This window comes from Drosophila ananassae, chromosome 2R (genome assembly GCF_017639315.1).
Source record: "Drosophila ananassae strain 14024-0371.13 chromosome 2R, ASM1763931v2, whole genome shotgun sequence".
NCBI lineage: Eukaryota > Metazoa > Arthropoda > Insecta > Diptera > Drosophilidae > Drosophila > Drosophila ananassae.
Genome location: NC_057928.1, coordinates 20,000,001 through 20,027,471, shown reverse-complemented (window position 1 = coordinate 20,027,471; position 27,471 = coordinate 20,000,001). Strand labels below are relative to the sequence as shown.

The 27,471-nt window shown below is 43.4% G+C and overlaps 7 protein-coding genes across 7 annotated transcripts in view; 3 read left to right on the top strand and 4 right to left on the bottom strand.

Annotated features, from left to right (window-relative positions):
* Positions 1-13: 13 nt before the first annotated feature.
* On the bottom strand, positions 14-8,646 carry LOC6507048. The gene is made up of 5 exons (XM_001956713.3): positions 8,188-8,646; positions 6,360-6,900; positions 1,632-2,211; positions 1,368-1,571; positions 14-1,299 (listed from the first exon to the last, which is right to left on the bottom strand). Exons 2-5 carry the CDS (start codon positions 6,853-6,855, stop codon positions 561-563), a joined length of 2,019 nt encoding a protein of 672 aa, XP_001956749.1. The 5' UTR covers positions 6,856-6,900; positions 8,188-8,646; the 3' UTR covers positions 14-560.
* A 992-nt stretch (positions 8,647-9,638) lies between these two features.
* Positions 9,639-13,938, top strand: LOC6492959. Its single transcript, XM_001956714.3, has 7 exons — positions 9,639-10,758; positions 11,595-12,081; positions 12,146-12,260; positions 12,473-12,698; positions 12,756-12,933; positions 12,996-13,132; positions 13,195-13,938. Exons 1-7 carry the CDS (start codon positions 10,380-10,382, stop codon positions 13,326-13,328), a joined length of 1,656 nt encoding a protein of 551 aa, XP_001956750.2. The 5' UTR covers positions 9,639-10,379; the 3' UTR covers positions 13,329-13,938.
* A 127-nt stretch (positions 13,939-14,065) lies between these two features.
* Positions 14,066-15,194, bottom strand: LOC6507047 (enoyl-CoA delta isomerase 2). The gene is made up of 2 exons (XM_001956715.4): positions 14,700-15,194; positions 14,066-14,640 (listed from the first exon to the last, which is right to left on the bottom strand). The coding sequence occupies exons 1-2, from the start codon at positions 15,090-15,092 to the stop codon at positions 14,251-14,253; spliced, it is 783 nt and encodes a 260-aa protein (XP_001956751.1). The 5' UTR covers positions 15,093-15,194; the 3' UTR covers positions 14,066-14,250.
* A 227-nt stretch (positions 15,195-15,421) lies between these two features.
* LOC6507046 (centrosomal protein cep290) lies at positions 15,422-22,289 on the bottom strand. The gene is made up of 13 exons (XM_001956716.4): positions 21,821-22,289; positions 21,595-21,768; positions 21,126-21,536; positions 20,243-21,068; positions 19,251-20,182; positions 19,060-19,192; positions 18,849-19,002; positions 18,108-18,791; positions 17,380-18,057; positions 17,193-17,325; positions 16,134-17,134; positions 15,747-16,077; positions 15,422-15,680 (listed from the first exon to the last, which is right to left on the bottom strand). The coding sequence occupies exons 1-13, from the start codon at positions 22,145-22,147 to the stop codon at positions 15,489-15,491; spliced, it is 5,976 nt and encodes a 1,991-aa protein (XP_001956752.1). The 5' UTR covers positions 22,148-22,289; the 3' UTR covers positions 15,422-15,488.
* An 842-nt stretch (positions 22,290-23,131) lies between these two features.
* Positions 23,132-24,772, bottom strand: LOC6507045 (gustatory receptor for sugar taste 61a). Its single transcript, XM_032454912.1, has 7 exons — positions 24,592-24,772; positions 24,348-24,539; positions 24,096-24,290; positions 23,874-24,040; positions 23,694-23,816; positions 23,480-23,634; positions 23,132-23,420 (listed from the first exon to the last, which is right to left on the bottom strand). Exons 1-7 carry the CDS (start codon positions 24,734-24,736, stop codon positions 23,132-23,134), a joined length of 1,266 nt encoding a protein of 421 aa, XP_032310803.1. The 5' UTR covers positions 24,737-24,772.
* A 134-nt stretch (positions 24,773-24,906) lies between these two features.
* On the top strand, positions 24,907-26,982 carry LOC6492960 (gustatory receptor for sugar taste 64a). Its single transcript, XM_001956718.3, has 7 exons — positions 24,907-25,162; positions 25,220-25,411; positions 25,465-25,659; positions 25,715-25,881; positions 25,934-26,211; positions 26,269-26,521; positions 26,593-26,982. Exons 1-7 carry the CDS (start codon positions 24,967-24,969, stop codon positions 26,680-26,682), a joined length of 1,371 nt encoding a protein of 456 aa, XP_001956754.1. The 5' UTR covers positions 24,907-24,966; the 3' UTR covers positions 26,683-26,982.
* Positions 26,872-27,471, top strand: part of LOC6492961 (gustatory receptor for sugar taste 64b) — a 1,664-nt gene continuing 1,064 nt past the window's right edge. The window contains exons 1-3 of the mRNA XM_001956719.4: positions 26,872-26,911; positions 26,981-27,370; positions 27,433-27,471. The exon at positions 27,433-27,471 is cut by the window's right edge and continues 122 nt beyond it. Coding sequence (XP_001956755.1) covers positions 26,872-26,911; positions 26,981-27,370; positions 27,433-27,471 — 469 coding nt within the window. The remainder of the gene's footprint in view (positions 26,912-26,980; positions 27,371-27,432) is intronic.

Below are 27,471 nucleotides of genomic sequence, written 5' to 3'. Positions count from 1 at the left end.
AAACTTAAATCCATTTTAGACACACATTGTTTGATTTTATTTTCCAATATTAATCATGCAATGAACAATATTCCAAAATTCGCTGCACTCTTTTTTTTTTTTCGTTTTTTAACAAGTTTGGAACAAGAAACTCTGTAATTGCTTGTCTTAAAAATAAACACTCAGATATATAATTCATATTCTAACAATAGGAAGACTAGCCTTTCCAGTTGCGATCAAAGATTAAGGAAGTTGAAACATTGAAATATAATCCTCAATTGTAAGTAAAAGATAGAAATGAAAGGAAACTTCGATCGCAACTGTTGATATTTGTACAGTAACATTAGTTAATCAAGTTAATAGACATCGTTGAAGATTCGTTAGTTGATTGCTTAGGCCCGAGGCAACACAGAGATTATGGCATATACATATATAACACTTATCTAGGTACGATCTAGGGGTTATAAAAATAAACGACACGCACACACACATAAATACATATACAAACATCAATCGAGTTGCTAAAGTAATTGTCGATGGCTGCTGGTAAAACTCTATAAAGTGGGCCAATCTTTACTATCCTAGGTTTCTTTGATATCCCTAAATCCAAGCTCGACATCAGAGGGTGGGCGGGCAGGTGGAGGTGGCGACGTTGGTAACGTGGGTAACGGCGGGGCAGGCGGTGTAGGCGGAGATGATGATGATGGTTTCTCCACATCCGCATCCGTTTCGACTTCTATAGAGTTCTCCCGCTCCGTAATATCTGGCATTTTTAGGGAGAAACTGCTCAGTTTCCGTTCCGCCGATCCCAGCGAGCTCTGGGAGTCCGCCTTGAGCAAAGTGGTTCGCCTCTCGTTGATGACCCGAAGAGAGTCGTACATGTGGTCGTCCGTGCTACCACCTCCGTTCGCCTCTGTTCCGGCTCCTGCCAGTCCCCTTTCCATGGAGCGTATGTAGAAAACGGAGTCATCCCGCTCATTGGGCACTCCCTTCTTGGGTCTGTAGAACTGCCGGGAACTGTTGCTCCGATACAAGGATGTAACCACTGGCTTGGCTTCCTCCTCCTGTTCGCTGAGCGCCAGGGGCAGGAATCCAGGTCGTGTCTTCTTGGGTGGCAGGCTGCTTGTGTGGTTATGCAGCTCGGTGATCTCCTCGTAGGAGGCCTTAGACTCCGAGTTCTGATTTGTCTTCTCCTGGCTGATCTGCTCCTGACAGTCCGACTGGTCGAGGCTCTCCTCGGGGACTGCGGGCTCCATGCTGGACTGACCCGAAAGCTGCCGCACCGGCGGCGGAGGCTCAGAGCAAACAGATAGTTGGCTCCTGAAATGACAAATACACAATAAATAAATGGCAACAAACTATAGTTATTGGTTATCCTTTTATTTTACCGGAATTCTTTCTCCACGGAGGGAGTGGCAGAGGGTCCGGAGCTATACCGCTTGGGAGAACGCAGAATTGACTTCGGCATTACCTCCGGACTATGAAGATCCACTTGGACGCGCCTGGACTCGATGCTAGAGGTACGACTGGCGATGGAGGCGCAGCGAGCCGTCCAGCGGCCGCTGTACGAGGAGTCCGACATAGTAGAGTTCCTAGAAAGAGGACATAAGGAGGACATTAATTAAAATTCAAAAAATTTCCCAACCACTTACCGTCTGTGTCCTAATGGGCTATGACCATGATCCCGGGCCTCCTCCTGCTCGATGGGTCGCTGGCGGGAAAGGACATGCCTCTTGGCCGTGTCTGATCGCTTGTTCCGCTCGCTGCGCTTCTCCGCACTTGTCATGACGCCCGGAGGACCGGCACTGCCTCCATCGAAAGAAGAGGCCTGCCAATAAACACGACTCGCGGCTGGCGGCTGCAGCAAGGTGCACTCTCTGGTGGCACGTTGAATCAGGCTAGAAGAATTGCTAAAATTCCTGGCCGACGACGAGGAGCCAGCTCCTCCGCCTGGATTGGATCCCAATCCCGAGCCAGGACGCATCTGGCGCCCTCGCCGCGCACTGTTGCTTGGGGGCTTATGCTCTATATATTTCCTATCCCTGAGCGACTTTGAGAACTTGATCAGCTCGGCGGTGAGTGCCTCCCGGTCGAAGGGCTGCTCAGAATGTGAATGCGAGTGGGCATGAGCGGCGGAGATGCAGTTGGCCTGAGGCTGCTGGTGGGCATCCCCAGGTGAAGATCGGAACACCCCAAAGTGCTGATCCCAGCGACTGCTTTGGTATTGGGCACCTGGATGGATGGATGAAAAGTAACAAATTAATATGCTACAAAATAAATGGTTAATAATATTATCTTCTTCCAAAAATATTCTACAATGCATGGAGCCCAGCGCCCCCGTGCGAAGGCTATATCTTTGCCAATAATCATCCGATTCTTGAGCGGAATACCTTCAACGATTTGTAGATCGATTTCCCACCAATCTGCATCAAAATCTGGGAACACAATATTTTTTAGATTTTTCATCAAATTTTCCGGAGGGTCCCCTTCGAAAATCAAGAAAAGTGCAGAGAGCTACGGTATGACTCCCAGCGAAGGCTATATCTTTGCAAATAATCATCCGATTCTTGAATGGAATTCCTTAAACGATTTGTAGATCGATTCCCCGTTAATCTGCATCAAAATCTTGGAACAAAATATTTTTTAGATTTTTCATCAAATTTTCCGGAGGGTCCCCTTCAAAAATCAAGAAAAGTGCATGGAGCGAATATATGGCCCCCAGCGAAGGCTATATCTTCGCCAATAATCATCCGATTCTTGAGCGGGATACCTTAAACGATTTGTAGATCGATTGCCTATCAATCTGCATCAAAATCTTGGAACAAAATATTTTTTAGATTTTTCATCAAATTTTCCGGAGGGTCCCCTTCAAAAATCAAGAAAAGTGCATGGAGCCACTATATGGCCCCCAGCGAAGGCTATATCTTTGCAAATAATCATCCGATTCTTGAGCGGAATACCTTAAACGGTTTGTAGATCGATTCTCCGTCAATCTGCATCAAAATATGGGAACAAAATATTTTTTAGATTTTTCATCAAATTTTCCGGAGGGTCCCCTTCAAAAATCAAGAAAAGTGCATGGAGCGAATATATGGCCCCCAGCGAAGGCTATATCTTTGCAAATAATCATCCGATTCTTGAGCGGAATACCTTAAACGGTTTGTAGATCGATTCCCCGTCAATCTGCATCAAAATCTTGGAACAAAATATTTTTTAGATTTTTCATCAAATTTTCCGGAGGGTCCCCTTCAAAAATCAAGAAAAGTGCATGGAGCCACTATATGGCCCCAGCGAAGGCTATATCTTCGCAAATAATCATCCGATTCTTGAGCGGAATACCTTAAACGGTTTGTAGATCGATTCCCCGTCAATCTGCATCAAAATCTTGGAACAAAATATTTTTTAGATTTTTCATCAAATTTTCCGGAGGGTCCCCTTCGAAAATCAAGAAAAGTGCAGAGAGCTACGGTATGACTCCCAGCGAAGGCTATATCTTTGCAAATAATCATCCGATTCTTGAATGGAATTCCTTAAACGATTTGTAGATCGATTCCCCGTTAATCTGCATCAAAATCTTGGAACAAAATATTTTTTAGATTTTTCATCAAATTTTCCGGAGGGTCCCCTTCAAAAATCAAGAAAAGTGCATGGAGCGAATATATGGCCCCCAGCGAAGGCTATATCTTCGCCAATAATCATCCGATTCTTGAGCGGGATACCTTAAACGATTTGTAGATCGATTGCCTATCAATCTGCATCAAAATCTTGGAACAAAATATTTTTTAGATTTTTCATCAAATTTTCCGGAGGGTCCCCTTCAAAAATCAAGAAAAGTGCATGGAGCCACTATATGGCCCCCAGCGAAGGCTATATCTTTGCAAATAATCATCCGATTCTTGAGCGGAATACCTTAAACGGTTTGTAGATCGATTCTCCGTCAATCTGCATCAAAATATGGGAACAAAATATTTTTTAGATTTTTCATCAAATTTTCCGGAGGGTCCCCTTCAAAAATCAAGAAAAGTGCATGGAGCGAATATATGGCCCCCAGCGAAGGCTATATCTTTGCAAATAATCATCCGATTCTTGAGCGGAATACCTTAAACGGTTTGTAGATCGATTCCCCGTCAATCTGCATCAAAATCTTGGAACAAAATATTTTTTAGATTTTTCATCAAATTTTCCGGAGGGTCCCCTTCAAAAATCAAGAAAAGTGCATGGAGCCACTATATGGCCCCAGCGAAGGCTATATCTTCGCAAATAATCATCCGATTCTTGACCGGAATACCTTAAACGGTTTGTAGATCGATTCCCCGTCAATCTGCATCAAAATCTTGGAACAAAATATTTTTTAGATTTTTCATCAAATTTTCCGGAGGGTCCCCTTCAAAAATCAAGAAAAGTGCATGAAGCCACTATATGGCCCCCAGCGAAGGCTATATCTTTGCAAATAATCATCCGATTCTTGAGCGGAATACCTTAAACGGTTTGTAGATCGATTCTCCGTCAATCTGCATCAAAATATGGGAACAAAATATTTTTTAGATTTTTCATCAAATTTTCCGGAGGGTCCCCTTCAAAAATCAAGAAAAGTGCATGGAGCGAATATATGGCCCCCAGCGAAGGCTATATCTTTGCAAATAATCATACTATTCTTGAGCGGAATACCTTAAACGGTTTGTAGATCGATTCCCCGTCAATCTGCATCAAAATCTTGGAACAAAATATTTTTTAGATTTTTCATCAAATTTTCCGGAGGGTCCCCTTCAAAAATCAAGAAAAGTGCATGGAGCCACTATATGGCCCCCAGCGAAGGCTATATCTTCGCCAATAATCATCCGATTCTTGAGCGGAATACCTTAAACGGTTTGTAGATCGATTCCCCGTCAATCTGCATCAAAATCTTGGAACAAAATATTTTTTAGATTTTTCATCAAATTTTCCGGAGGGTCCCCTTCAAAAATCAAGAAAAGTGCATGGAGCGAATATATGGCCCCCAGCGAATGCTATATCTTTGCAAATAATCATACTATTCTTGAGCGGAATACCTTAAACGGTTTGTAGATCGATTCCCCGTCAATCTGCATCAAAATCTTGGAACAAAATATTTTTTAGATTTTTCATCAAATTTTCCGGAGGGTCCCCTTCAAAAATCAAGAAAAGTGCATGGAGCCACTATATGGCCCCCAGCGAAGGCTATATCTTCGCCAATAATCATCCGATTCTTGAGCGGAATACCTTAAACGGTTTGTAGATCGATTCCCCGTCAATCTGCATCAAAATCTTGGAACAAAATATTTTTTAGATTTTTCATCAAATTTTCCGGAGGGTCCCCTTCAAAAATCAAGAAAAGTGCATGGAGCGAATATATGGCCCCCAGCGAAGGCTATATCTTTGCAAATAATCATACTATTCTTGAGCGGAATACCTTAAACGGTTTGTAGATCGATTCCCCGTCAATCTGCATCAAAATCTTGGAACAAAATATTTTTTAGATTTTTCATCAAATTTTCCGGAGGGTCCCCTTCAAAAATCAAGAAAAGTGCATGGAGCGAATATATGGCCCCCAGCGAAGGCTATATCTTCGCCAATAATCATCCGATTCTTGAGCGGAATACCTTAAACGGTTTGTAGATCGATTCCCCGTCAATCTGCATCAAAATCTTGGAACAAAATATTTTTTAGATTTTTCATCAAATTTTCCGGAGGGTCCCCTTCAAAAATCAAGAAAAGTGCATGAAGCCACTATATGGCCCCCAGCGAAGGCTATATCTTTGCAAATAATCATCCGATTCTTGAGCGGAATACCTTAAACGGTTTGTAGATCGATTCTCCGTCAATCTGCATCAAAATATGGGAACAAAATATTTTTTAGATTTTTCATCAAATTTTCCGGAGGGTCCCCTTCAAAAATCAAGAAAAGTGCATGGAGCGAATATATGGCCCCCAGCGAAGGCTATATCTTTGCAAATAATCATACTATTCTTGAGCGGAATACCTTAAACGGTTTGTAGATCGATTCCCCGTCAATCTGCATCAAAATCTTGGAACAAAATATTTTTTAGATTTTTCATCAAATTTTCCGGAGGGTCCCCTTCAAAAATCAAGAAAAGTGCATGGAGCCACTATATGGCCCCAGCGAAGGCTATATCTTCGCAAATAATCATCCGATTCTTGAGCGGAATACCTTAAACGGTTTGTAGATCGATTCCCCGTCAATCTGCATCAAAATCTTGAAACAAAATATTTTTTAGATTTTTCATCAAATTTTCCGGAGGGTCCCCTTCAAAAATCAAGAAAAGTGCATGGAGCCACTATATGGCCCCCAGCGAAGGCTAGTTTTGTAGTTTTGTAGAACGTATGGGGAATGTATTACTCACCCATTCCTCGGCGCTGTGATGCTGAGCTCCCTTGGTTGCTCCTCGAGTGGTTTTTGTTGCTGCCACCTCCGCCGGCTCGCAGACGTGCGGGAACCACCTTGGCGGCGGAATCCCTTGCTTCGAATGTCATCACACAGGAAGCCACCACAATAAATCCTCCGAATCCCATTACAATGGGACCCACATACGCAAAGTTGTTCAGGTGGAAGCCCTTAAGGTCGTTTTTAACGCGCACCGTCACATTCCCCCGCAGCTCCGATCCCATCGAGAGATGATCCGCATAGTAGCCCAATGTGGCCATGCCAGCACCGAGAAGCATCAGGGTAAGTCCCAGGATCAGCGCTCGACAGGCATGCCACAGGCATTTCGAGGACATCTTGCCCCGCACCACCTGAACATTCCAGGTGGCGCCGGAGGCAGGATGAGCTCGTCGGAGGTTGCCCAGCGAATGTTTTCGCTTGACGGTGCCACCGCCACCAGAGCGACGGGATGGCATCTCCTCAATTCCTTTCACGGCAGTCGGATATCATTAATTTTGATTCTGGAAATGCATACATTTGTGAGAATTAATTTAAGATTATATTTAAATATAAAGTTCTACTAAAATTTAAATGGACTTCCAACCCACCACCCCACCTGTTGTCCGAGTAAGGTCACCGTGCGTACTCATACGAATGTACAATGTATGTTCCATGCTTACGGCTGTTTGCAGAAGGTGGCAGGAGAGTCCGCAGGACGAACCAAGGGACAGTACCAGGAGGTGGGCTGCCGGTGCAGGCAGCGAATGCTGAACAATTAAAAACCAAGGCACAATGGCAGCCTGAAAATAGCTGAAGCTGATTCTGAAGCGGCTGACAACCGCGTGACGTGGACTCAAAGAATGGCGAGAAGAAGAATGCCCGACACTCCTTGAAGGACCTGCCATAGCCCCGGCCCCAGCCGCAATAAAGCCGCAATTAAAGAGCCAAACAAAAACTACGAATGCCTGATAACAAGGGCCAGGACCCGCGAACGCAGCATTGCTGGCTTAGGCCTGGAACGAGTCCTTCGGAGTCCTCTGCTTTTCTGAGTGCACCACTTGACACGCTTGTCTCGCGAATATGTTTTTGCCCAAGTTTTGGACACACATGTATGTATGCACAATTCATCAGATGCCACTTGAGCTAATTGCAGAAGATGCACTGAGTTTTTATGGAAGATTTTGAAAATAGGGAACTTATATGATACCAAAAAAAACTTATAGGCCAGAAATTCTATTGACTTTTATTTTCTTAAAATATATAGTAGTAATAGTAACTAAATGGATTCATAGGAGATGGATTCATATTTTAAATGGATATTTTGTAAAACTATTCATATAACTAACACATCTAAATTTTTCAACCAAACAACTAAAACCACAGGTGCCTGGTAATAGTGGTTTTGTATTCCAACGTTTTCAATAGAAACCTCATAATTTGAATGGGTTTTTAGTTTGTTAAAAAAATTCAGAGATAATGAAAAAAGCAACGAAAAAAAATATTCATGAGAAACAAATTTTCAACACTTGGCTTTGAATGAATTATTAATTTTGGTTCAAGCACTTGTTTACACTGTACAGGATTTCATGGTAAGTGTATTTTAGTTTTTTGGTTTTATGTTTTTTGGCCATGGGTCTGCTGTTGTTATTAATTATTTAATGTTTACTTAAGCTCATTGTTAATTTATATAGTTTCCCAGTCCCGCCGGACTGTTAATTTTTTCTACCTTTTATTAAATTGAAAACTTGTGTACCCAAATATGTAACCCGTCTGGGTCACTCTTGATGGCTACGACTTGATGGGCTTACTTGTTTGGTTAATTCTTGGAATTCCTTCAGCTGGCAATTTTGTTTTTGTTGCTGATGCTGCTCCTACTCCTGCTCCTGATGCTACTGTTACGGTTACTGTTGCTCCTGTCGATGCGAGAGCCTTTTGAGTGACCTAAAAGCAGATTTGCCTTCGACTTTGCTCCTTCTGTATTTGTATGTATACTGGCGTGTGAATATATTTTTCGAGACATCGAGTGGGCAAACCAAATTATCCTGGCATCCTCTAGCTTTAAGACTCCTTTGCGACTCCAGGAAACCTTTGGATAGCTCCTGCACCGCCTGCGAGTGGAGCCCGTGCAAGGGCTAATTGAGAATTTGATTAATTTTCACTGGCGAAAACGTTTCCGCTGGCTGTCTCGGCCGGAAAACTCCACTCGATCCGGGAGCTGAGCTTCGGAGACGTCTGCATCGGAGCAGCATCCACGCGCGTCTGATAAGACGAAGGATGTGACAGTCTAGAGCCACAACAGAGGCCAATCATCCCCCATTGCGACGCCCACTAATCCCTCGCTGCAAAAAGGTATAAAATAAAGGGCGCCCTCTGTTGTTTTTTGAGAACTTTATTCGACCTCTTTGGGCATTTCATGTATAACAGTTTTATTGGTAATTTGTTTTTATGGTTTATTTTAAACTGCTTTACAAAAAGGATTCAGGATTTCCTAGTCTCTAGTGTAGGGTTGAAATTGTTCTTTCATTGCCATAAAAATATCCATTCTATAAACTGTGTAATAATATAATTTTAGCCTTGTTTACATTTTATTTATTTAATCTTTTAAGGGTAAACGAGACAATAAGTTTTCTTCAAAAAGCATGTAAGAAGTCCTTCAAGAATAAACGGAAATTCCAAAAGGGTTTTTAATCCGCTTTCACAGTAAACTGCTTTCAAGCAATTAGAAGCAGTTTTTTGTTATCCTTAGAGTTTTAATACTCTTACAACTGCTTACAGAACCACACTTGCGGAAAACAGTTCAAAAAGCAGTTGAACTCTTATCCTTGGACAAAAAAGTTTGTAAGAATCGTTTAATTGATAAAAAGAATAATAAAAAAAGTAATTTATAAAAATATTTTTAAATTTGAATTGAAAACAATTCATCAAAATACTCAATACACATTAAATTTGCATTAAAAAATATAATTTTCTAAAGTCTATTCTGTACTGCTTTTCAGCAGTTACGTTACAGTTTTTTGAAAAGAATATAACTGTTTGTCATAATATTCATGGGATTCTCAGTGTTATATAGCCATCACAGGATAAACCTTTCCCCAACTCCTAAAATAATACTCAACATGGACAGAAAACCACCTCAAAAAGGAGGAAGGACTTAACGAAACAAGGACATGCGCAGCTAGTCGAAAAGAGCGCATCCTGTTGGGAAACCGAAGCGAAGACGAAGCATCTACGAGCCTCGAACCTGCGACCAAGTTCCTGCCTCACTTTCGATGGCCAGACACAGTCGAAGACTCCTGGCGCGTTGACGTACCCCGAAAATAAGCCGGATGCCGCATTCCGATTCCGAGTTCTCGACAAAATCCGTGTCGTCTATTTGACGTGATGCAGTTCTCCGTGTGATTACCGATTGCCTTCGTTTCGGTTTTGGCTGCAATATGAACAGCAGTACGGGTTATTCGAAAATGAAGAATGCATGAGGCGCAGCAGGCTAGCTGTTCAGTGATAGAATCCGAGTGTCCTGCCCAATGCATTCCCAAACAGTCCTTGATCCAATCTGCCCTTGTCCTCTGTGCATATTATAATCGTGTGTGTATAAGTCAACGATTCAAAAGGTTCATAGGCATTCAAATCCAGCCCAAAATTGTGTGACCCGTGAAAGTTGAATTTTTTCCAAACCAAAAAGAAAAAAAGCGAACCGAAAGGGAAAAATTGTTTTTTTTTAACGATCGTTCCTACAACACATATTATGTTAATCAATAAGGATACGATAAAGTTGCTTTATCCCTGCTTTATGTGAATTAATCAAGTTGATATTTACGTGACTCCAACCGAAAAAAAAATAATATATAGGAAAAAATAAATGGCCAAAGTGCGTGAGACGCCATAGGTGACCCCAAAAATAAAATAGAAAAAAAATAGAAGAAAGTGGAGCAAAGAAAGTGATTCCAATGCAGTTGGCCAAATGTGCGTTAGTTAGAGCCGACAACTCCAGATTGCAAAAATGCGTTTGAATGAACCAGCAGAAAAAACGCGACCCAGAAAAAATTTAACGACAAAACCCAATCAGTCATCATCTGTTTTATCGGGAGACTCATCTCCAGCGAGGCGATATCATCACCGCCAGCACCGCCAACACATTGAATGTTCCATTCGCAATCTGGTCGGGTTAGTCCTCCTCACCGCAACGATCATGTGCAGCGGATTTGTCCGGGCCAAGACCATCTACGATTCAGTTAACAGGATCCCGGATCTTCCACCAGACGCGGTCACACCCAAGACCCCAATGCGAACGACTGCCTCCGTGGGATCCTTTGCAAGCACTGCCACGCCCACACACACCGCTACGCCCATCGTTTTCTCCACCCTACGGAATAGTTACGGTAGGCAAATTGCGAAATTGCTACTTGCGGAAGTTGTAGGAGGAGGCGGTTAATGCATAATTATATAATTGGTTTTCAATTATCCTGCCGTCTCAATGGGGCATTGCATTGGGTATCCTCATATCCTCATATCCTTGATTTTCCCACCCAGTTCGACATGTGTCAATCAAATGATAAATGCAAAGACTCTATTATGGGGATTCCTTTCTGGTTTGCATAAACGGAAAATAGAACGAGTCATTTTATTGAACGTAGTTTGCTAAATGTTTTCAATTGAAGAGTTTAATTTTCTACAAAATACTTCTTATCGAAAAGTTACTAAATCAGTTTGTAAAAAACTTAAATCCATACTTAATATAGTTCGCTTGCTTGTATGTTTAATAATTCAACTTTCAACTAATTGAAAATGAACAAAAGTTTCATTAAAAAAGACACTTTTTCTTCATAAAAGCTTACATATTCAGTGTTTTTGTCCAGATGTAATATGATTTAAGGCAACTTTAAAATCATAAATAATAAAGTTTTGTAAAATAATACAGATTGACAAATTCTGCTACACCAGTTGACAGAGATAATATTTATTGTTGACTTTTGGCCAGCCAGTGTAAACGTTTTCCGAATCCCCTCGAGCTTTCAGTGTACTCTCGAGGAATAAACAAACTCCCCCACACACCACAAACTTTGGCATTAGCATATATAGACACACTCGTACATGAGTCGTTGAGCCATGTCATCAATTCTCAACTTTCCCCTCCTACATTCTCCACTATCATCTCTGTTTCCCTCCTCGCCAAAATCCAATTGAGATTCGAATCAAATCGATAACTCCTTTCCAGCGGATGCCACAAGCCAGGCAATTGAAGAGGACTCAGATTCGGATTCAGATTCAGACGCCGATGTGGATGATTATGTCATCGACGAGTCATCGACAGTGGCAGCTGCGATCCTCGAGCAGGGTAATCCGGTCAAATCCCAGGATCTGGAATCGTTATCCCTGCAGTCGGCAGCATCGGAAACAGTGGCATCGAAAACCTCTCCGGAGGAGTTGCTTAGAAAGTCCTCGTTCCAGCAGCTGGGCAGCCAGAAAGTAAATGCCTTAGTGCCAGCCACAGTGGCCACCACTCACTCCGAAGTTCCATCACACGCCTCCGCGATGGCTCCAACGGAGCCGGCGAGGAACAGGAGCGGCGTTGTGAGAAATTCCGCCGTTAAAGTGGATGGCAAGCATCCGATTTCAAAGGGTCAGAAAACAGATGCTCCCATGTTGAACTATATTTTTGACACATTCTCATCTGCCAACAAACACCACCATCACGATCAGAGGTTAGTGTTTTCTTAGGTAATCTTTGACAGCAGTGGTGTATATTTGTGTACAATAATCCTTTAGATATGGACCCCATTTCGAGGACGTCCAAAGGGTGGGTCAGATCACCAATCTCACAGTGCAGGCTGGCTCCAGCATCCACCTAAACTGCAGGATCTCATTGCTGCAGGATAAGACTGTAAGTGAATAAGGTTTTTAGATTATTATTTTACTTAAAGTGTGTTTTAAATATAATTGTTTAAAAATTATTTAGAATTTAGAGCCATTAGAAATTTTGAATCATAAATCTTAATCTTTTAAGCAATGATTCTTTTTACTTGGAACTTGCTGAAAAAAGAATTTTTATTTCAATGTGGTTGTAAGGACTTAAGCCAGATTACTTTGCTGTAGGTCTCTTGGGTGCGCCACAACACAGTGGAGGAGGATAATGCCCTTGACCTGCTCACAGTGGGCATGCACACGTACACGGGTGATAAGCGCTACAAAATGGAGTTCCAATACCCCAACAACTGGCGACTGAAGATTACGAATGTCAAAAAGGACGACGAGGCCATGTACGAGTGCCAGATCTCAACCCATCCGCCCCGGGTCATTCAAATTAACCTGCACGTAAATGGTGAGTTGTATTGATATTTGATTTTGAAAAAATAAATTAAAATTCGACTGGGAGTAGCTCCAAAAGTGATGATTGTGGATGAGGTGGGGGATCCGCTTCAAGAGAAATACTACGAGATAGACTCCACGCTCCAGTTGTCTTGTGTGGTGCGGAATGTGGCGATGACTAGTTCGGTGGTTCTTTGGAAGCACGCGGAAGATATCCTCAACTATGACGTGACTCGTGGGGGAGTTAGGTGAGTTAATATATAAACTGGTAAAATATTAACCAAATATTCAATAAATTTATATTTCTTAGCGTTAAAACGGAACTGATGGAGGATGGAGCCAATTCAACACTTTCTATAGCCAAGATCAGCAAAACGGACTCCGGCAACTATACATGCTCCATAAGTGAGTTCCAAAATTTTACCATCGTGGTGCACATTCTGAATGGTAAGATATACAAATCCCACAGTCTTCGGTGTCCTGAATAATTAAAAAAAACTTTTTTGCAGGCGAAAGCTTTGCCGAGTTGCACCATGGGGGTGCAGGAGTGGTGCGGACCATGCGGTGGCAACTAGTGGCGTTGCAGCTCCTGGCGCTCCTCCTGCTGACGACTGCGACTAGTTTAAGGGGGAAGTTTAGCTAAGGTTATTCCGGTAAGGTTAAGTGGGCGCAACATGAGATATAAAGATAAAATCGTTTTCCCTGTAGCACTTTTTGTTGATTAATTGTAAAGATTATGAATTGGATAGGGCAGTTATTAGAAATAACTAAAAACCAAAACCAAAATGATGGAAAAAACGCAGCCTAAGTTTAACTGGCTAGTATATAGATATGTTTCTACGTCTATCATCAATTTGTAAATGAGCAGGCACGCCTAGGATTAAGCATAGGATAAGGTGGGGATACTTTCGAGATAGACCCCATAAATCCCAGAGAGAGAGGCCAACGAATTTCCCTAACAGAATGTCAGAGATCTAGTTGATACAGGAATGTAAAGCATAAAATATATCTAAGTCACTAAAAGTTCATTATCACAAGCGGGACGGGGGAACTACATATATAGGCTTTTGCATTGCAAATTGGAGCGTAATCTCCGGCGGGAACTACTTAACGTTGAACTAAAATAAAGTGCAATACTGTCATATACATATTATATAAACACACAAAAACAGGAGGCAAGGAATGGATTGGTCAAATGATATGTTAATAAAAGAATACGCGTATGTATGCAATAATAAAGTGAACTATAAATGAGTACAAATTAATTGAAATTGAAAGCAACAGGAGAGCATCAGTGGATTTTGTTCTATATATGTATGTATGAGCATTGTTATCATTTTCCTTTTTTTTCTAACCCAAGCGATAAGATTTAAACGAAAGTTTATTTTCGACCTTATTTTATTTAATCACAAAAACATAATTACATTTCTCGTATAATACATAAGCGGAATGACAATCAGACATCAGCTTCCTTCTGTTATAAAAACAAACACTTTCGTGCTAGCTTTCTTTATTTGGTACATGTTATCACCTGGTCTGTGACTTCGGGTTATCTTTATACCTATTTATAACTTGGATTTGCGCTGGGCAAAATCCATTATGGCTTGGAAGAATTCTGGATGCTGGAAAGACTGCAGGAGCTGCTGGCACTCGGAGTTGTTGGCTTTCAGCAGGTTATCCACGAATCCCTCCTTGATGAGCCGTTTACCTTGTGTGAGAGCGTTTGGTGGCAGCTCCGAATACTTTTGCAATTTCGGCCATATCACAGAGTCCAGCTCCTCGATTTTGAAAGTGCGGGAAACAAAATTAAACTGATAAGCCTCAGCGGCGGTCAGTGGTTCACCCAGCAGGAGGGTCTCTGAAGCCTTGGAGCGTCCCAAAATATAAGGAAACATATAGGAAGAGCCACCTTCTGGAACCAAGCCCAATTTGCTGAAGGGAGTGCTGAAGTAGGCCTGAAACGGATATCAAATTTAAATTAAAATGCCACGCCTTGAAGTAAGCCGCACATTACTTTTTCGGAGCACCAGGCTACATCACATAGACCCACAATAGTGGCTCCAATGCCAATGGCCGGTCCATTGACCAGAGCAAATACAATCTTCTTGCAGTGCACAAAGCTGAGAACCATTTTCTTGAAGTTGGCGTTGGATTGCTTAAAGAACTCATTTATATCGTCGCTCTTGGAGGACTGGGTTAGGTCGTTCCCGGCTGTGAAGGTATCTCCCACGCCGGTAAAGACCACAATGGTTACAGTTTCATCATCATTGACTTCTGTGAGAACCCGGGTAATTTCTTTGTAGCCAAACTGATTGACGCAGTTCTTCTTCCGGGGATTGTTGAATTTCACAACCACGAGCTTGCCCTGCTGCTCCACCAGCAGTTCCTTGTATCCTTGGTACGACATCTCAACTAAAGTACTTCAGTTTGAATGAGTAGCAAAGTCCAATTAGTGTCCAATTTAACAACAGATTGCCGTGTTTCTCCATCCGATAACACTTGCATTAGAGATGGGAGACTCCAGGTGATAAGCCGGTAGGCGCGTAGTTCAAATTCATATTTATCGAAGAAAATTCCGTTCAATTAGTTTATCATTTTAAAATTGATTTTAGAGATTTTAAGAGTTAAAAACCTGATAAAAAAATTCTCAAGAATCTATACCTATACTCTAATCTCTTTAATTGCTATTCTGCATCCCTGTTAAGCTCAAATTATCGATTGATCTGGCAACTCTGGTTAGAAAAAAATACGTTTAAGTTTAATTCCTTTTCATCTGTACAACATTTATCTTAAAGTAAGTATCTTATTCACTAATCTCGTCAATCACGGGCACGTTTTGTAGCTCGGAACACTTCCTTTTCCACAATGCAAGCTGTTCCCTTAGAACCTTTTCTTTGGCGGCTGCTCGCGTTAACAAAACTTTAGCTTTTTGCAGAAGTTGCGTCTTTTTCAGCAGCTGCTCTTTTATAAACTTGAGTTCCTCGTTGGCGGCGTCCTTCAATGAAACATTCAGGTTAGTACAATGGTAAAGAAATAAAGACTTAAATAAAGTTACTCTCACCTTACTGCGCCCACTACATTGACTGCACTTGGTTCGCTTTTGGAGCTCTTGTTGCAGAGCGTTAATCTTCGCCAGCGCCTCTGCATGTTGTTGATGTAACCTCGCAGCTTCTGGTGGTGCGGAATCTGTGGAGCTGCGCGATTCTGTGGACCGCCGGCCATCCTTAAGGAACTTGTTCTCAGAGCGCAGTTTCTCCACAAGATTACGTAGCGAGAGGATCGTCTGCTCCGCGGATTGGCCCTGGTTGGTGTTCACTTTGAGACCACTGCACTTGCACAGCTCTCGACGGGACTCGTTCCGAGCCATCTCTTCCTTAAGAGCAATGATGTAGCTGGAAATACCGAAATAGATTTTAAGATGATACATTTTGTAAAACATATAACTTACTCTTCCAAGTGTTTGATGCGTTTCTGTAATCTGTCGCTGCTGTCGCCTTGCCTAAGTAAGTCCGAGTCCAGTTGCAGTTGGAGATTCCTTGCCTCCAAACGTATGTTTTGTGCCTCTACGGTCTGATATCGCTCTTGAAGCTTCTCCAGCTCTGTGGTAAGTGCGTTTGTACCTTTGCCCTCCAATTCCATGGCAATGATCTTGCGCTGCTGAAGCTCTATGCGGGACTTGAGCGCTTCCACAAGATCTACTTGACTTTGGTCGTAGAAGTGACCATCCCTTGGCTGGGAATGATGGGCAGGGGAGCTGCACTCGCTGCTGGGACCAGTGTATGTTTCCGGACTCTCCGAAGGCGAAGGCGTGAACTTATTCACGCCGACATGCTGAAGATTCGGACAGGATGGGGTGCGGCAACATTTGAGGGCATTACTGGATCCATTGCTAGCAGCACCGCTATGACTGTTCACTTTGGACTGGAGCATTTGCTTGTCCTTCTCTAGCCGGGCGATCGTAGTGCGTGCCGCCTGCAGCAGTGACCGCGTCTTATCCAGAGCTGCCTCCGTCTCCTCCAGCCGCACCTTACACTTCTCCGCCTGCTGCTGCCAGCGCTTTTGCTTCTCCCAGAGACCCACTTCATTGGCGCTCTTGGTGCGCTTGGCCTCCAGCATAGTCTGTTGGCGTTGCAGCTGGGCCCGAGCCTCTTCCAGATCCGATTCTAGCTGCTGAATGCGTTTCTGCAGGTTCTCTTGCTTTACCCTAGCATTTAGCTCAGTTTTGATGGACACCACTGGTCGTTTGAGCAGCTGCTGCCGAAGGGATTGGCTGAGATCTCTTGCCTGCTTCTCCCGCTGCGTCACATTGGCTAGCTGACGACGCAGTGCCTCCATCTGGGTATGGTAGATCTTGTTGGTGGCCTCTGTTCTATTGAGATCTGCTGCCAGTTTGGCTATCTGCTCCTCCGAAAAGTTGGAAGTGTCGTTGATGTACCTTTGTTGATCATCCTGGAAAAGGAAATACTTTTAAGAAGTTTCTTCAAAAACTATAGATCTCTTAACTCACATGGAAGTTCTTGAGGGTATCCATAAGATCCTTTATATGCTTGTCTTTCTCATCCAAAAAGGCACGCAGTTGGTCCAGCTCCGGACTTACATGAGTTTCCACTGTTTTCTCACGCTCTTGGCAAAGTCTTAACCTGGAAAAGCAACAATATTGGATATTGGAGTAAAAATATTTAGTTTTAACCTACTTCTCTTTTAATATTTCGATCTCCTCTTCTCTCGTTTTCAGATTCTTTTCCGAATATTCCAGCTTGTCTTTGAGATCCTTAATCTGCTTGTGCAGCGTGGGCACTTCCTTGAGCTCCTCGGTGTCCTGTTTTTCCTGCTCACCTTCGGGTTCTTCAATGACTGGCGGCGCATTCACCACTACTGTCCCTCCATCCTCTTCCTCCTCGACCTGCTCCTCTTCCTCTGGAGGTCTGTCCCCGGAGCTGCTCTCGAAAAGTTCCTCGATCTTCTCGTCCGTCAGATCGTGAATGGAATGCTCCGAACTGGCACTGGAATTGGACTCCGTGGATGAAGTTCGCTGAACCACTCCTTTTGGTTTCTGTTCCAGTTTCGCTTTGAGCTCCTTAATCTCAGCATCCTTTGTTTTGATGTTAAAGTTAAGGTTATTAACTGTAGTCCTAAGGGATTCATTTTCAGCCGCCTGCTTGCTGATCGCTTGCTGGTTCTGATCCCTCTCGGTTTGAAGTAGATCCTGGTACTTCTGTATGGACTGGTCCTTTTCCAACAGCAGCGAATGGAAGGAGAGTATAGTCTTTTCTACTACTCCACTGTGAGGACTGTCCGATTCTCGGGTTTCCGATTTGGAAGACTCCAATTGCTTTCCCAGTTCTTCAATACGTTGGTTGGCTTCCTGGAGGCTATTAAGAATGTTAAAATAAATTTAAATAAAAAGTATTGAGATACTTACGAAGCTTGCATTTTTTGAAGCTCCGAGCGGGAATCGTTGAGACTCTCCTCTGGCATCTCTGCTGTTTGGACTGATTGGTCTTGTCGGCTCAGGATACCGTTTGTCTGAACTGCCGTCTCATTGAGTTGCACCGAATCCACCTGAGTGGCAGTGTCCAGGTGCGGATGTCGTCTATGTGGCGATCCTATAGGAGAGGACTGCCTGTCTATTAACTGGGCAGTTCTTCGAATGGCTGCAATGGGAGTGGTTGCCTCCGTGTTGGTTTCCGCATCCACTTTATGTTGAATTTCATTAGATCCTTCACCGAACAAGGCCTGAATGGTCTGCCAGTGCTCGGTTTCTGAGGCCTGACGAAGTCGCAGTTCATTTAACTCCCTTAGCAGCTCCTCGTGCTTCCCCTCCAAAAGCTCACATCGTTGTTCCAGGAGCCTCGTTTGTGTTTCCGACTTGATAAGCTTGACCAGTTGCTGGGAGACCTCCGCGTTGGGTGCTATCTTGTCCTGCACAGCTTCCACTACCTCTTGGATCAGCACAGTGTGATCTTCTTTCTGTTTTTGTTGCACTTGCTCGTCCTCCAATCGATGTAGGAACTTTTGATAGGCGAACACGAAATTGGTGAGGAAGATTAGTGGCGTAAATTTGGCATATTTGTCCTTCAGTGTAAATAGCGAGTGTTGGAGAAATCTAAAAGGATATAAACTTCTATGAAGGGAGAGATTATAGACATTAAAGTACTCTTACTTGTGCTTAGTATTACTATTGCTCAGTTCCTGCTGGAAGTCCTCGTGAGCCTGCTTCATGGATTTTTCTGTGCTATCCAGTTGGGTCTGTAGATAGTCTGCCTTTTGCTGAAGTTGTTCCCGCTCTATTTCCAAGCGAGAGCACTCAGCTTTAACTAAAATTTATTTAACAAGTTTAAAAATTGAAATTTAAAACCGATTTACTAACTCACCACTGTCCAAATCCCTTTGAGCCTTGGCTATCAATAGCTTCTCGTTGGAAGTACTCTGGAGATCGGCTACTAGATGTCGCAGATTTATGTGATTATCGGTGATCTCATTTAGCAGCCTTTGCTGGGAATGAATCTTAAGAAGAACATAAATAATTAAATGTAAATATATGTTTTTTTATTAAAAGACTTACCTGTGTATTGGCCACCTGAAGTAGTCCTTCCAGTTGCTTGGTTTCCCGTTGAAGTTCCGCCTGTTTGCTCTTCCAATTGGACAGCTCTTGACGCTGCCTCTCAAAGTCCTCAGCTGTGATATAGTCCAGCTGATAGTTATCCTTTATTATGCCGTACTCGGAACATATATCCGGATGCTTAAGCTCTCCGAGCATCTGTTCCACCGCCTGGCCAAGTTGCATACTGAGAATGGCATTCCGTTGGGCCAACTGCTGCTGCTCCTCGGCAGTGTACAGGTTCCTCCGCTGCATTTCCTCCAACTTTTCCCGCGTTTTAGATAACTCACTTTGCTGCAGCTCCAGTTGCTTGGACAGTGAAGCCCTATCCTCGATGAATCGCAGCTCTTGCTTCCTGGATTCGGTAAGCAACTGATCATAGTCCTTGCGCATGAAACTATAAGAATTCTGTTCCTTATTCAGTTGGAGTTCCATATTAACCAATTGATCGTGAAGCTCTTGATTCCGGTTCTTCAATTCATTTTCATCCGCAGACATATGAAGACGCAATTCCTCGTAATGCTTCCGAAGAATGGCGAGCTCGGCTAAGGTCTCCGATTTGGTTTCCGAGACGGAATCCATGATGACAGGTCGCTGCAACCCCTCGGTGGCTTCAGTTGGCGAACTGGGACGCGTGGCTGTATTTATGGCAGGTGGCTCCTCCTCGAGCTCCTCCGGCATCTCTGGTACATCGCACATGCTCTGTACGGATGAGAGTTCACCAGTTTCAGAATCACTATAGTTTTGCTGTTGCAGGAGTTGTCTTAGTGCCTCCTCTCGAGCCTTCAACTCCTGAAGCTGACCCTGAAGACGTTGGGGAGTGGATGTGCCAGTGGGAAGAGCCTCCATCAAACGATGCAGAAGATCTGAATCAATGGTTATGTGCTCCGAGGTGGCTAAGGTAGATATTTTCCATTACATACTTGAAATATTTTTTTAAAAATAAACCAACTCACCATCGTACTCTCTCAACTTTTCTAGAATCTCGTACATTCCAGAGCGTAAAGTCTCATTCTCCGCTAGGACTTCCTCAAAGCGATTCTGCATCTCCGAGCTGGCTGCTCCATCTCCTTGGCCACGGCGGGGTGAGTTCTCTATAGGAAGACTAGTGGGTACTTCGCCTAACTCGCTGGGTTGCTGGAAGGATTCGTCCAAAGGTTGAGAGTGTCCCTGCTGAAGCTCTAATAGTTTTCTTCTCAGTTCACTCTTGCCCAGTTTCAGTTGCAGACGCAGTTCCTCCGAGGTGCGCAGTTTCAGGGTTAACCTCTCTATCTGCTTGTCTTTGTTGCGCTGTTTAGAACGCACATTTTTGGCCAGCACCACCACATCATCAGGAATATGGAGACGTCGTCGGAGTAGCTCATTTTCCTGAACCACTTCGTGAAGGGAGTTGAGCTCCTGAATGTAGCCTCTCAATTGCTTATCCCGCTCCGCCAATTTTTGCTCCAGACCCGAGCAACGCCGCAGAGCTGGAATCAGTCCATCTTCCCCGCGCTTATATGATTCCAGAGCACTCAAAGCATGCAGAGCCTGATTGGATTTGAGAATGTTATCCTGTTCTGTGGCATCCAACATCTCCGAAAGCTGCTGGATGCGGGTATTGGCAGCTCGAAGACGCTCCTCGATCAACTGGCAGCAGGCTCGCGGTTGCTCAGGGTCCTGGGCCCTTTCCCGCTCTGCGCAGAGCTGGTTCATAACCTTCGTTGTGGTGGCCATTTCCTCGGCCATCGTTTTGAGCTTTGACTCTAGCTTTTCTATCCGCTGCTCACGGGCTTCAAGGAGCTGGAAAAAAAAGGATAAGGAATACTAGCTTCGCAAGTTAAAACTGAAAGCCATTACATGTCTCAGTTTTATGTGCTCCTCTTCAGTTTGGCTTTGGCAACTGGATGAAGTGGTGGTCATTAATGATGTAGTGCTCTTGCCCTCCAGTTGCTTTTTCAATCGCTCCACCTCCTGCTCTCGCTCCTCGAGCATCTGCCTCCAGGAGAGCGTCTTAGTCTCAAATTTGTCCAGGAACTGGCGCATTTCCACCTCCTGTTTTTCACGCTCCACTTCCAGGAACGTGACATTGCCTTCCAGGCGGCTGATCTCCAAATCCTGCTGCTGCTCTTTCTGCTTCAGGACCTTTCGATCATGCTCCACTTGGGTGATGTCCTGATTTAATTGCACCAGATTAGCCTTGATGTTCTGGAGCTCTCGTTCATGGAGAACTATGGTCTTGGACTGAGCTATGTTCTGGTTTTGAAGGGTCTACAAAAAGGGATAGTAAAGGATTAAAATTAAAATGTATTTATGATGAGTAGCCAACCTCTATTTCTTTCAGTAGCCTCTTGATGTGCTTGTTCTTGGAATCAATATTTTGAAGAAGCTGTTCCTGTTTGTCCAATTCGGAAAGAGGATCTGAGGAATCCTTGTCGCTGGCCTCCGCATGCTGGGCTGCCTCCCGCAATCGCTCCTCCAACTGACGGATTTCCTCGCCCAACTAAAGAGATTCTTGGTGTGAGTAGCCGATTTTTAAAGAAACGGAAACGTACCTCCTTGGTCTTCGTTTTCAGGCCATCTCTCTCGTCCTCCAGCTTCTGCAGCATTCGTTTGAGCTTCTCATTTTCGTCCTGCAATCGCCGACCACTGGAGGCTCCACTGGAGGCGCCGCCGGACTGCTCCTGCAATTTCTGCACCTGCTCGCCCTTGTACTCCAAAACGGCGAGGGTGAGCTCCAGAGTCTTACGCAAAGACTTCTTGGGCAACTCCTCGATGGTTTCAGCCAACTCGAGGAGCGTCTCGTACAGCTCCTGCTTCTGGCGCGACGAAAAGTCGCGAAACTTACGCACCGATACGGTCTCCGGAATTTCCATGCTCATCCTGATGGCTCATGGCCTTGCTCCTCGGCGGTTCCTTGCGTTATGAGCAAAAATTTTCTCTGAACTTTCATTCGTTAGTTTGGTTTTCAATTTTTTTTTTTGTTCGAGCGGTTGTCATGACAGCTGGGGCACAACAAAAATAAATACCCTGCCCCGTTCGGGGGTTGCCACTGACTCACGTGCACGGCAGAGGTCGTCCGGAAACGGGGGTGCCGGCGCCCGTTAATGACCCGGTCTCTGTTTTTGTTGGCATTTTGTTTTGCTACCTGCTTCGGCTGCGTACACAAAAGTTTCCTGACAGGATAATTGCTCCGCGAAGCTCCTGCTCCACCTCATCCTGGTATAGTAGTGTGAGTGATTGGACTCCACCCTAGTTGGGGAACGGGCCGCCTCCACAAACAAAAGTGTACATTCGGTAACCAGGAAAGTGTTAATTGGCAAAGTGTCAAAAGGCCGAGTTGGGAAATTGAAAAGCCATTTCGGATTGCAACTCCTGCTCCAGGACCTTCGCTCCTGCTCCTACTCGTACTCCTTCTCCTCTCCAATCCCATTCCAACTTTTCTTTGACAACTCGTTGAGTTGGCTTAAATGCTATGTTTTGGCTACATATGTAAAAATAATTGAAACTAATAGCAAACGACTTTGGTTACCCTCCCATTTGCGGACTGACAGCAGGCCCGAAAATTGAAATGATATTTCAAATGGCCAATTACCCGGGCAGCTTATGGCCATTTACTCCCCAGCAGGAACCCTTCTCTAATTGCCTCACAACTGAATGGGTTGAATGAACTTTCTGTCTTTGTGTGTAGTTTATTGAGGATATTTATTTTAGAACATGTATTTAATAGAAGTAGTTAGTGATAGTAAGTAGTTCAATGTTTTAAACACAAAGTTCAGTATTTGTTTTTTGACTCTTGGCATCGATTTGCAGAAGCATCAGCTCATAGGTTACCAAAGTAGCCACCATCTGAAGGACAAATAATCTTAAACTATAATAAAGAAATACTCTTTTGTACTTGCCCCAAACAGACTCCTCCTGGTTAAATAGAACAATCGGTAGCCGGAGAGTCCTACAAACTCACTAGTCAACTGATTGGCAAAACGCTGCACTTCCTGAGTCCAGTAGCCAGTGGGCACCAAATACAAGGACTTTAGAGGCAACATTGAAGCGTCGTGTATCCTGGAGCCAGTCAGAAAGACGAGACTTGTTCGTGTTATTAAAAACAGCAGTGAGTACCAGAAGTATACGTAATTAACAGGATGTCGCAATTTTCTGTTGGAAAAACTTCATTTTAGAGAAGTACATATGGATATATCTAAAGGATATCTCACGTAAAAATGGCTAGGGCCTGATTGCAAATCACATAAACATTATTCGCACAAGAGACAAACACTATGTTGGATATACTGGCGTCTACCAGAGCAGTAAGTTCACAAAGACGTATATGATCCCTTCGGATTTCGTACCACAGGGCATCAGGAACGAGCTGCAAACAAAATTTTAGAAAAATATATTGGAAAGAGTAGTTTTTTTTTAAATAATTACGCGCCCCTTCAAGGCCAGGACCCGCTTCGCCAACTGTTGAAACCTTTGAGCCAGGCCAATACTAACAAGGACTATGAAAATGTCAATAAAGTTCCAAATAAATGTGAAGGCTCCATTTAACCACTAGGAAATAAAGTTTTATATTAATTTGTCAAAGGATATTGAATAGCAAAACCTTACAAAGCCATAACACAATGAGAAAAGGTTGTAGGGCATTAGGACAAAGATATCTGAGAACTCCTTCTCCAAATAGTAACCAAAAGCAAGACGCGTCTCATTAGAGTGGCAATTCCAGATATGCCACCTATAACTACAATATCCAGAGGCATAATAAAGAACATGATCAACTGAAAAATGACAAATTTAAAAAATATAACAAGGAATTATATATAATTTACTTACCCACTGCTAGAGACCCCACAAAAATAACAATCCCATTGATTTGAAATCGCAAACTTCGCTTGCAAGGCTTGTAGGGAGAAAATAGCATTAGAATGTCCAAGGAGCTCCAGGGCATCATAATTTGTGGCCAAGACCGGGCAAAGCCAGTAATATTCAGCCAGTTGGTAATGCCAACAAATAGAAAAACTATACAAACTGTAAAAAAATTGATTATAATATAGGACTTTAAACAAATAATGTCTTATAACTCACTCATATTTTTTGCATTTAGCCCGGAGTTCAAGACAATATTACAAATTATTAAAGTTTTAATTCCACCCAGCAGCAGAAAAATTCCTGTAAAGAACGTGGAAATGCTTTTGACTTTAAACTTGACATCCTGGGGATCCCGACTCCGAATATTGGCCAAGGGCATGATGCCGAAAAATTGCGCCAAATGTAGATCTGAAAATTCCACTGTTTATATGTCTTTCCATTTAAGTCATAAAACACCTACATGGCCTGAGGGCTCTGTAAAATGTATCCAGCTCCTCGAACTCTATTCCTCCACGGGCACATCGCCATCTCATTGCCAGGACAGCCCGATGTTTTTGGCGCCGCTCCTTCAGATGCCGCAGGATGCTATCCGATGCCATCGACATGGTCTGGCACTCTGGCTAGTCCTAATCCGGATTCAGTCTAAACCGTGTCTCAAATTGTTGTTTACAGCCAAAAGCGTGTTGGCTAAACCCCATAATTACTCCCACCAGGCGCCACTCGAGCGGACCAGTTCACAATAGGGCTTTCATTTTGCAAACTTCGTCCACGTCTCTATGCGGTTGGGACCCATATTCATTTTGCACTTCGTGTCAGTGCAAAAATTGTCAGCGTCATGGAAGGACCAACTCTTAACTTGCGGAGAATTCCGGATAAGCAGAATGGAGCCAAACCAATGGAGCATTTTCTTAAAAGGGAGACTCCACCTCCAAAGTTTACGGAGAGCTCTAATCTGGAGTTTGCTCTACTGGCCAGTGAAAAGATTTCGAACTATGGTACTCTGGACCTATTTCATCGAGCTGTCTATCCTTGTAAGTTGTCTTAGCTCCACTTTTTGTTTCAAATCTAATACTTTAAATATTTTTTAGTCATGTTCTTGGCCGAGTGTTTTGCCATTATGCCTTTAACAGGACTTAGGAACTCTAATCCTCGTCATGTGCGGTTTTCCTACAAATCCTTACCCATGATCGTTAGTGTTTTTTTTATAATTGCCACCAGTATCCTTTTTGTAGGCATGCTGAAGCACCTGCTCACTATTGGTATTAGTGCCAAGAACTTTGGTAAGATCTGTCTTAATAATTGGTAATTGGAGGACTAAAAAGTCTTCTTTCAGTTGGATTGGTTTTCTTTGGCTGTGTTTTGACCGCCTATGTGATTTTTATTCGTCTGGCCAGGCGATGGCCTCAACTCATCAAACTCTGGACCAAAACGGAGTTGGTCTTTACGAAGGCTCCTTATGAAATACCAAAGAGGAATCTATCGCGCAGGGTGCAGTTGGCTGGCTTGGCTATTATTGGTCTGTCATTAGGTGAGTAGTTGAAGCTTCCTATATGTTTATTACAAAAAATAACATCAAATTCCAGGTGAACATGCCATGTACCAGATCTCCGCTATCCTTTCTTACAAGCGACGTATAGAGTTTTGTAGAAATATTACAGAAGTGGCCAGTATCGATAATTACATAAAGAAGAACTACGACTATGTTTTCCAGATTTTGCCCTACAATCTCGTTATAGCCTATCTACTTCTGGTAATGATATATACTTCTTTGTTTTATAAAGTATTACCTGATTTTTTTTTAGCTGGTTAATGGAGCCTTAACTTTTGTTTGGAACTACATGGATCTCTTTATAATGATGATCAGCAAGGGCCTGTCCTATCGTTTCGAGCAGATTACAGAGCGCATCAACAAACTGGAGCATCAGGAAGTATCTGAGTCTATTTTCATCCAAATTCGGGAGCATTATGTGAAAATGTGCGAGCTACTGGAGATGGTGGACAGTGTCATGTCCAGTCTCATACTACTATCCTGTGTGAACAACCTATACTTTGTCTGCTACCAGCTGCTTAATGTTTTTAAGTGAGTTTTTATTGGAGTTAACTATCCATAAAATTAAAATTTGTAATTCTTCTGTAGTAAACTTCGCTGGCCCATCAACTACATATACTTCTGGTACTCTCTTCTGTATTTAATTGGACGAACTGCCTTTGTCTTTCTCACGGCTGCGGATATTAATGAGGAGTCCAAGCGCGGTCTTGGAGTGTTGAGGCGAGTCTCCAGTAGGAGTTGGTGTGTCGAGGTGGAGCGCCTCATATTCCAGATGACCACTCAGACGGTTGCCCTTTCCGGCAAAAAGTTCTACTTTCTCACCCGCCGGCTGCTCTTTGGAGTGGGTAACCGTTTAAAAGCAAAATGCTTGTTTATGTTCACAGCTTTGAATCCTTGCCCTCCCTCTTGCAGATGGCCGGCACTATTGTCACCTACGAGCTGGTGCTCCTCCAGTTTGATGAGGCCAATCGACGCCGGGGACTGGCCCCCTTGTGCGCCTGATGGACTCGTACCGTAGCGCCACTCATCCCACTCCCTGGCCATTTGTCATGTCAGCTGGCAGTGACAGGCGGTGCAATTAGTTGTGAATGCATAGTTGGTAAATCGCTGAGTACGTCCACGCCCCCATGGTTTCATCGGGGGCTTTTCGCACGCCAGATTGCCGCAACAAGGGCCAGTGCTTGTTCGGCCATGCCGCAGGGCGAGACTTTTCATCGGGCTGTCTCGAAAGGTGGGACATTAAAAAAATAGTTTAAACATAAAACATACTGTAAAGGATTAAAATATATATTTCATATAGTTCTGTTTATTTCGCAAATCTATGGCCTACTTCCGGTGAGCAATGTACTTGCCTTGGATGTTAGAGACATCCGTTTCCGTTGGCTCTCGCCCCGAATCTTCTACTCCGGTCTCATTTTCATCCTAAACTGGTGCGAGTTTTTAGCCGTGATCAACTATGTTATTAAGGTAGCCATCACCTTCCACAACTCCAGCACTTTGTCGCTATATATTGTCTGCCTGCTGGAGCACCTGTTCTTTTGGAGATTGGCCATCCATTGGCCGAGCATTATGCGCACCTGGCATGGAGTGGAGCAGCTTTTTCTCAGAATTCCCTACCGATTTTATGACGAATACAAGATGAAGAAACGAATCTATGTGGTGTTCGGAGTGGTCATGTCATCCGCTTTGGGTGAGTGGGGTGAAGTACTATCCTAAGTACCTAGTTAAAGATTCATTTATATTTCCCTTTAGTGGAGCACTTCCTGCTGCTGTTGAACTCCTTTCATCTCA

Bases quoted from the DNA above. Each gene is read 5' to 3' on its own strand.
- LOC6492960 (XM_001956718.3), top strand. From the start codon at position 24,967: ATGGAAGGACCAACTCTTAACTTGCGGAGAATTCCGGATAAGCAGAAT. The intron at 25,660-25,714 runs GTGAGTAGTTGA...ATCAAATTCCAG, and splicing joins TATTATTGGTCTGTCATTAG to GTGAACATGCCATGTACCAG. The intron at 25,882-25,933 runs GTAATGATATAT...ATTTTTTTTTAG, and splicing joins TTATAGCCTATCTACTTCTG to CTGGTTAATGGAGCCTTAAC.
- LOC6507047 (XM_001956715.4), bottom strand. From the start codon at position 15,092: ATGTCGTACCAAGGATACAAGGAACTGCTGGTGGAGCAGCAGGGCAAG. The intron at 14,641-14,699 runs GTAATGTGCGGC...TATCCGTTTCAG, and splicing joins TAGCCTGGTGCTCCGAAAAA to GCCTACTTCAGCACTCCCTT.
- LOC6507046 (XM_001956716.4), bottom strand. From the start codon at position 22,147: ATGAGCATGGAAATTCCGGAGACCGTATCGGTGCGTAAGTTTCGCGAC. The intron at 21,069-21,125 runs GTAATGGCTTTC...TTTTTTTTCCAG, and splicing joins AGCACATAAAACTGAGACAT to CTCCTTGAAGCCCGTGAGCA. The intron at 19,193-19,250 runs GTAAGTCTTTTA...GTTCTTCTTAAG, and splicing joins TTCAGGTGGCCAATACACAG to ATTCATTCCCAGCAAAGGCT.
- LOC6507048 (XM_001956713.3), bottom strand. From the start codon at position 6,855: ATGCCATCCCGTCGCTCTGGTGGCGGTGGCACCGTCAAGCGAAAACAT. The intron at 1,572-1,631 runs GTAAGTGGTTGG...TCCTCTTTCTAG, and splicing joins AGCCCATTAGGACACAGACG to GAACTCTACTATGTCGGACT. The intron at 1,300-1,367 runs GTAAAATAAAAG...TTGTCATTTCAG, and splicing joins TCCGTGGAGAAAGAATTCCG to GAGCCAACTATCTGTTTGCT.
- LOC6507045 (XM_032454912.1), bottom strand. From the start codon at position 24,736: ATGTCGATGGCATCGGATAGCATCCTGCGGCATCTGAAGGAGCGGCGC. The intron at 24,540-24,591 runs GTAGGTGTTTTA...TGGAATTTTCAG, and splicing joins TTACAGAGCCCTCAGGCCAT to ATCTACATTTGGCGCAATTT. The intron at 24,041-24,095 runs GTAAGTAAATTA...GTCATTTTTCAG, and splicing joins TGTGGGGTCTCTAGCAGTGG to TTGATCATGTTCTTTATTAT.
- LOC6492959 (XM_001956714.3), top strand. From the start codon at position 10,380: ATGCGTTTGAATGAACCAGCAGAAAAAACGCGACCCAGAAAAAATTTA. The intron at 10,759-11,594 runs GTAGGCAAATTG...ACTCCTTTCCAG, and splicing joins CACCCTACGGAATAGTTACG to CGGATGCCACAAGCCAGGCA. The intron at 12,699-12,755 runs GTGAGTTGTATT...GACTGGGAGTAG, and splicing joins AATTAACCTGCACGTAAATG to CTCCAAAAGTGATGATTGTG.